The 8,570-nt window shown below is 34.7% G+C and overlaps 1 protein-coding gene across 1 annotated transcript; it reads right to left on the reverse strand.

Moving 5' to 3' along the window:
• Positions 1-8,045, reverse strand: SUV2 (protein dimerization). The gene is made up of 12 exons (XM_011029789.1): positions 7,588-8,045; positions 7,308-7,346; positions 7,003-7,106; positions 5,991-6,082; positions 5,469-5,821; positions 4,265-4,333; positions 4,050-4,129; positions 2,932-3,249; positions 2,743-2,849; positions 1,354-1,508; positions 683-873; positions 1-587 (listed from the first exon to the last, which is right to left on the reverse strand). The coding sequence occupies exons 1-12, from the start codon at positions 7,987-7,989 to the stop codon at positions 326-328; spliced, it is 2,172 nt and encodes a 723-aa protein (XP_011028091.1). The 5' UTR covers positions 7,990-8,045; the 3' UTR covers positions 1-325.
• Positions 8,046-8,570: the final 525 nt, after the last annotated feature.

Below are 8,570 nucleotides of genomic sequence, written 5' to 3' on the forward strand. Positions count from 1 at the left end.
AACAAGAAATTAATAATAAATAAAGCCAGACAAAAATCAGAGTACCAATAGCAAAATTATAGTATTTTGCATTAATTAAAAAAAAATCAGCATACAGCATATGCTTAATGTGGGCGATCCGGTCCTCCAAGACGTATAAAAGATTTCTAGGTAAAGCAATCTTTGGGGGGAGGTCAATTTCCAAAACGAATTTTGATGGCAATGGCTGACCCAGCAAAAAATCTATTTACTCGAACCTTACGGGAATGGAAGCTATTTTGGGCCAATTAATGCCATACAGATACAAAATCTAAGTTCATTTGAACCATGATATCCAGTTTTTCTCTTATGACATTTTATCCCCTAGATAAGCAAAAACCCTTTTCTTAAATACTAGACCTAACTCAACAATTTCTGATTCTTTCACATGTCCTTTGACATCAGATTGCCTGTGTCTCTGGTCTTCTTGGGACAACCTGTTTGCAATATCGATGGTCAAAATAGCCATATCTCTTCTAGCTGTTAATACACGCAATGCTATAGCCGAGTAGCCAGGATTGGACACAAGTCTATTAAGTAATATCAGTGCCTCACGAATCAGCAATGTCCTACATATACAGAGGTATTGACGACAAGAGAAGCAATCAAGGAAAAGGGGCGATAAAATGTAAGCATGGACAAACTATTTAAGTGATCCACTGACCTTGCTTTGATGCTTCTTTCTGGCTCACCAGAAGCTTCTACATCCATTTCGGACACCAACACTTGCAAAACCAACATAAGAAAGTTTGTCTCTCCAGGTAATTTGTGAGTCACCATAATTTCAAAGCCAGGTTTTCCGGATGAGGCTAAAAAGGCCAGCATGATGATAGCCCGCTTGCGAAGTTCAATATCCTGAAAGCCATTTACTACAAAATGAAACAGATTGCATGTTGCACCAAGTACCATGTTTGTATGCTTTTCCAGAATAAAAGAATAAATGAAAGATAAACCAGATTGCATAATGATCAGTCATTTTATGTAGAGATGGATTTCCAATAATAAAATGACAATGAATTGCAATTTCATCTCCCTTAATTAAAAAGGTGTAGACTTCCATTAAAAAATAAGGGGGAAAAAAGACTGTTGCTGCACAGCCTCTATACATGCCGTATTAATATAAAGAAAGTCATCAGATAAGATGTTACCTAGGATATATTAACACAAGTTTTCTCTTGATAACATTGTATCATAAACAAAGAACATAAGTTCAAAACCAGAAACAAAAAACAGGCAAATGCAATGGGTGAAATAAACTGCACATTAAAAATATATGAAAAAATTGTGCCACGTCAAATTGAGTCATTAAACAGAGAGCTAAATTATCACAACAACCTGTAGGCTATATCCAGAGCAAGCAATACATTCTGCCAAGCCCTCAAGGGTGCTACTGAATCCTTTGGGTGTTAAAGTAATTTTCTTGTCATTTGTGGAATCAGAAATCTCTGCCTCTTTACAACCAGAGCAAAATATGCTCAACAGCTTGGAACCTTCAATTCAACAAAGAACCATAAGCTAGGAAGGGTTTTGCTGGGTACAACATGGAAGTAGCATGTCAAGTAGTTCAAATCTTTAACTCCTAAAAGAGGGAGGTACAATGGAGTACTAAGCAAAATAAGGTAGTATTCTTAATTTATTCAGCTCAAATAAATAAACTTCATATGGTTTGGTGGGTAGACATGGATATGAATATCTGTTAACCATAATCTACTGCTGCTTCTAATTGTTCAAACTTTTCAAGTAAATGAAAGGTCTCCAAATAAGTGTAAAAAAAATGGGGGGCAAGGTTGCAATATCCTCAAGGTATATTTCTAAGGACATCAATGGGGGACCAGTTCTATAGAAATAAGGACCTTCATTTTCTAAATACTAGGACTTTCTGAGTAGTTTTGTAAAATGGTGCTATTTTTGTTGGGCATTGCTGATATAACCACCCATGTTTTATTTGATTACATTTGGTGTACGGGAATGATGGATTATTGAAATCTTGACTATTCTTTTTCACCAATTGTATTATAGGTCTCCTTGAGAATTCAAGGAACCCCTTGTCAGTCGCTATGGTTTATCTTCTCTTTTGATAACACACACACACATGTATTTATATATCCAGAATGCTGTAAGATAAAAAGATATTGGATTCAATTAGTTCTTGCAGTAAACCATCAGAGCTAGCAAATCTTTATGAATGGCCAGATGCTGTGATTTTCTTTCTTATCATATGTTTGTTACTCATTTCAATTTAGTGCATACGAGTTTATTCTGAGCATTTGGATAAAAAAGAAATCTTTTTCTACTAGTAAGGTGTTTTACAGCTTTTAGGGTATAGATTGCTTCTTTCTTTTAACCAAACTAGAAGATGCACAGAGTCACCAGCAAATCACATGAATCGATATTTGCAAGCATCAAAACTTGATCCTTCAGTTTTGTGCTATACACTACACTGCTGCTTATTCATTTGGATCAACAATCAACAGAACAGGTTTGTTTCCAAAATATTTAATACTGGCTCTAAATAGAGAGCAAGCTAGTTAACAAACTAACGAAGCTAAGATAGACATCATAACCAAATGGGGGAGAGCAGATCAACTCGGGTGATATCTAAAAGATTGTAAAAGAAGTTTAACAGCCTAGTTTGAAGTTAAAGCAAGATTCTAACCAGAAAGAAAGACAAGGAAAGCTAGTCAAATTAAACAGGAACAAGAGACAAAATTGGCTCCGACTTACAATTTAGCAACAAGAATAGAAGTTGGAGAGCTTCCTTTTGGACACGGGAGCCAGCTTCCCTTTTTAACAATTGTGCTATGCTTTCAAAAATTGGTAATTGGCCAAACCTTTTTAAGCAACATTGGATTCAGAATTTAAAAAGTATTGCTTTTTAACAGAATATGCAACCAAAGGGGTAGGAGAACTCACTTTTCCCTCTGTGTATATGCATTAGTACTCATCAGAATCACATTCATGATAGAGACTGCCTCCAGTCTCACACATTCTTCCGTATTGCTCACAGCAACCCGAAGCATCAGTTCAAACAAAGAAACCCAGTTTACAGAAGAAATAAGCAATGATGTGTCAGCATTCCAGCATGGCTTCTTGCACAGGTGTTTTAAATCAAAAGATCTGATCCCATGCGAACTACAGCCCACATGAGACGTCTCATGGCTGACCACACTAAACAGATCTTGGCCTCCAAGGCTGCCCCCAGAGCAAAGTCCCTCAATCTTGATATTGTCCCTGAGTATAGTGCACTGGAAAGATCAAATCAAAGTTCATAAGAACACAAACACAATTAGAAAATTTTAAGACCATCACTTTGCAAGCACCAGATATGCAGAAAACAAAGTACCAAGTCCTCCCTTTTCCAAAAGAAGATTACGTAGTAACTTGAATATGCTGGTGAATATTTGATGCTTATTTGATGCTTATGAATGGTACACAAAACTAAGAAAAATAAGTTTCTGGCTTGATTTCCTGTTCTCTTCCCAGCGAGCAAAACTATCCAGATTCTAGACTGTTTCCTATTATTTCCTCTTTGTTTTCTACTCAATAGATCGTCAGTCATAATTCAAGATGTTCTTTAGCTCCTCTGTTCTAACATGTAAGAAAAACAATCCTTTTTATTTGGTGTATCAAACAAATTGACCAGAGTTGGGATCCTCTGCTATGTATTTAGGAAGTTCTAGTAGTCAAACTGCTTTTTAGAGGAATTTAAAGTTTTCCATGTTTATTAAAAGCAACTTCAAAAATACAATATGAGCAATGCCCATATACTTCTAGAATCTAAATGGCATTTTGACAATCTAAAATTTTGAATAAGGAACAAAAAACAAATAGGAAGTTATCATTGCATAGAATCCAGATTTTGATCGGAACAAGAAAACTAAATCAAAACATCATGACAATCAAAGGAAAGGGTTCTAATCCACATCATAAAGCATGACATTATTCAGCATATAAAATCTCAGCAATTCATTTTAAAGGCATAAACATACTTCAAGAAAGAAAAATGAATATATGAGCCATAGTAAACTTACCCTCCCAATTTTGTTCCCAAACTCAATAGGTACTTTAAAAAGACGAGCAGTATATGTAAAGAACTAGAAAGAATGGAAACCTGTATCAAGGAAAAAAACAATGAAAGATAGGTGATTCCTTTGAACTAGATGAGAAGAAAACAATTGAATTTGACTATGAATAACCCAAAATGAAATTTGATCACGAAGCGTGGAAAAACAGAGTCTGAGCTCACATTTGGAACATCACAAAGATCAAGTAAAGATCTAAACAAGGCTTCCAATTGTAGCACTCCATTATTGATCTGCAAAATAGAAGAATCAAACAGAAAACAAGCTTATTGGATGCTCAAAATAATGGGGAAAACATCCAAGGATAATTTAAGAATGCCTTAGGCATGAAATGGTTTGGCACATAACACAAAAGAAAGTTAGCCCCCATGTGTTCTGCAGGGTTATAAAACTATCTCAATATCCTTGAAGTTCACGTCATTACCATGCATGGCTTCCCAATCAATTACCACGCGCAGTCAATATTGCTGTCGCAAGCAAACATAAAGGTCTTTTCTGACCAAGATTGCCAATCATTTTTCTTCTTTTATTAAGGTAAACCCACCTAACTTTCTAATGTTCATGTTTTTTTTCTTCTTTTATTAAGGTAAACCTACCTAACTTTCTAAGGTTCATGATTCTATGACCCGCATCCTTAGTATCATTGTTATGGTCATTGCTCAGTTATGGTCCCAAGCTATCAAAGAGAGGGGCCTTGGAAGGAAGTGATTAGAGAAAGTCGGATGATCCCGTATATTTGTATCCAAACAAGCAATTTCAGAGCATGGCAGTGAAAGGTAAGGATGAAAAGGAAACCAACACCTAAAATTTAAACTATTCAAGATTATCAAAATGATATTAAGGGAAAGGGAGACAAATCCACAAGAATAAGGGACCCTACAAGACACTAACCAGAGCTTCATGGGATCTCACACAAGCTTCATAAATATGAAGTCCTGAACCTTCAAATGCTTGAACTAGAGAAACTAGACAGGGATATCTCAAGCTAGGCTGGTTATCCATATATGTCATTCGAAACATTTCAAATTATTAATATATAGTCATCTTTATCTTTCTTCTCTTTATAAGGTGTATTTAGATTTTATTTGTTAGATGAAATTTTTTTTTTTGAAGCATTTCCAGTCATTTTAATTCCCATTTTATTAGATACAATCCAAAAGATAAGGCTAAAACAATGAGCCACACATTTCACACAGTTGCACTTCTAGGGTTGGTCTCACTTAAATAGGACATGATCATGGCTCCTTACACCTCTTCCTAAAAATGAAATCCCTAAGTTGTAAACTATGGTATGTTTCTCAATCATAAATGCCTAAAATCTATCTTTATCTCTAATTAAATGCACATGAAGTTTTTACAGTACAATACCTTTGTCAGTACAGAATACAGATGAGAAACTTTCGCAGCTTCAGATGTCGGAAAAGAACACAAATGATACTGCAAAGCTGCATGAGAAGAGCTTTCACCTGGCATATAGTCCATTTGTACTCTAGAGGACATATTCATGCTCATGCACCCAAAAAGAACCTGAAAATCTGTCAGGCAAGCCATGAACAGCTTGGAGATCAGATTTCTTCCTAATTGTTGTTCACTTGTGGAACCCCAGATGCCCAGCAATGTTTTGGAAAGTTCAAGGTGAGAAGATAAATCATTGTTCAAGTCTATTTTGGTAAAATCAATGCTTCTCTCTGTCTGAATTCCTATGGCCTTGGACGTAGAAGCTGTTAACAAACAAAAGAACAAAGCATGGAGACTTCATGTCAAAATAAATAAATAAAAAGACAAAAGAAAATACTATGACAATACACATTTATCCAACTCATGCATCTTACCCATATGACAAAAGAAAATGCTATGACAATAGACGTTTATCCAACTCATGCATCTTACCTATATCAATCTGGTCCTCCATAGGTTTTGCATTTTTAGAGTGCTGGGAAATTCCATGAACATCCTTGCTGTGAACCCCATGCTCCCTGCCACTATAGCCAGTGCCATTCAAAAGAATTGTAAAATGTAAATCATAGCAATAAATAAGTGGCCACTGCCCAATTGTGATTTTACAACTGACAAGCTAAATAGTCAACGAAAAAAATACAAGCAATGTTCAGGAAAAAAAAAAGGAAAAAGGAATAACCAAAGCCATAGCTAGAGAAAGTTTTCAAATAAACTAACTGATGATGTTGAAAGAAGCGATATTGATTGCTTTTTATAGACAAGGGTATTTCTGCAATTTTCAGATTTGCTGGAAATTATGAAAAAACTGTCCAAATCTAGGTTTTATTTTATATATATCATTCTATTAGTTCTAAAAGAATTAGCTTTGTTAGGCTTTTCCTATTCTAAAGATGAATAATTATGTTGGAGGTTTAGGAATTCATGTCCTTCGTGGATGTGGACAGTTAAAACTCCATAAAATAAGAATGTAGGCTTTTAATATTTTTCAATGTAATAATATGAAATAATTTCCAGTCACTTTGCTGTGATTGTGTAACTCGATCTCTTCTTAGGTATGAATCTTAAGAACCCTAGGTGTGGCTCTTAGAATCTATCTACATCCTTCCTCATATTCCATCACAAATCGACATTAACACAGTTCTAACAGCCCTAAAACAGCCTCTAAAAGTCAGATTCTGAACAGCCCCTATGCTGCCCTGCATCAACTGACTAAGAATAAAAAAGCCACCAAGAATAATTTTTTATCTAGATGACCACTCTGAGGCTGTAAAACTGGAAACCGGATTTTGCAATGCAAAATAAGATTGATCAAGACCTCAGCTGGTGTTTGAGTAGAGATAATATGCCACACATGCAATATCACATAAACAGCTGCTTGGATATATAACCAGGATAGTTCAAAGAAAATTTAAAAAATACCGAGAGGCGGAAAAAAAAGCCTCACAAATTCTTCTTTTTTTGGCCGTGAACATCCATATCTTTTTCTTCAATATTTGCTTGGTCATCTTTTTTTCTTCTCTCCTTCTTAAGTTCAAAGCATTCTTTTTCCTGAAATGATTTAGCAATTCATCAAAAGAGAACCCCATTAAGATGGACATGGCTCAATAAATAAACCAATTAAAAAACGTAACAAAGTGCCAATATCAATGAGATGTAGCTTGAAAAACTAGATAATGAAGAAAATGAATAAATGGGTAATGCACAGATAAATACTTATAGCATAGAGAAAGAGTTGGAATTTCTTTTTACCAAATTTGTAAGGTGCTTTGATACGCGGCCCAATTCTCTCTGCAAATTGTAAAATCAATTAAAACTGAATCAGAGATTTCAATCCCTTTCCCCTTGAGAAAAACATGGCATCACATTCATCTTTCACCGAAAACGGAATTGAAAAAAAAAAATCACTAAGATATCAAAATGTAAAGTAACGTTTAACAACGTCAAATATCGGTATTTGATAAAGGAAGCAAATATGAATCCAAAGAAAGGAACGAATAAATAAGAAATTTCGAAAAAAGAAAAACGAAACCTTTAAGCGATCAATTTCCAGGTCTCTTGCATTATCGTTTGAGACGGAAGTAGAAGGAGCAGAACGCGAGAACTCATTAGAAAAACCATCAAACGTCATGCTGTTATAGTAGTTGATACCGAACTCGATTGGTCTTTGAGAGAGTTCTCGCGGAGGAGAGTAACTGATGGAATTATTTTGATAATCTTGATGTTGTTGTTGTTGTTGTTGCGGTGGTTGTAGTGGTGGTGGGAGGTAGGAGTGTTTGGTGGTGGTGATGGGAGGGAGGAGAGGGGGGGATATGGAGGAGGGGAGTTGAGAAGAAAGAGCGTGTTCTTCGACTTGGATCAATTGTTCTAAGAAATCAGCGCCCCATTCTTCGAACCCTTCCCCCTCCTCTTCTTCTTCTCCTTCTTCTTTCATTGTTCTCTTGCCAGTTTTTGAATTAAGACAGAGCTGTTGGGAGTTGGGATGGTGCGCCGTTCCTCTATATGCAAAAAGTGTGCAGTGGCAGAGTAAAAAAAAAAAAAACTATTCACTTTTTGAGTACTTGTACGTTAGTTCCACTGATTTTTTAAAACAAATTAAATAATCCTTTTAATTTTAAAATAATTAATTAATCTCTTGATTGGTGGTGACCGTACTTAAATCTTTATTCTAATAATATCTTTTTTCTCACCCGTCTTTCCATATTATTTATTTCTTTTTTCTTTTTTATTTTATTTTTTAAAACAAATAAACAAAATAAATTTAAGAAAACATAAAACGTATAAAAAGAATTAAGTGACAGCTATATTAAAAAAATCAGGATTAATTAATTAATATTAAAATTAAAAGAATTGTTTAATTTATTTTTTAAAATAATAGATTCTATTTTATAATTTACTCTTAATTTTTCTTGGATATGACTGCCTTCCAGAAAAAGAATTTCAAATTTCATTTAGTAAATGGACTGAAGGTTTAGGTTGTATTTGAGAACATAGTTAAAATTATATTTTTTATTT

Source organism: Populus euphratica, unplaced genomic scaffold, assembly GCF_000495115.2.
Source record: "Populus euphratica unplaced genomic scaffold, PopEup_1.0 scaffold49.1, whole genome shotgun sequence".
In the NCBI taxonomy this organism is placed as follows: Eukaryota; Viridiplantae; Streptophyta; class Magnoliopsida; order Malpighiales; family Salicaceae; genus Populus; species Populus euphratica.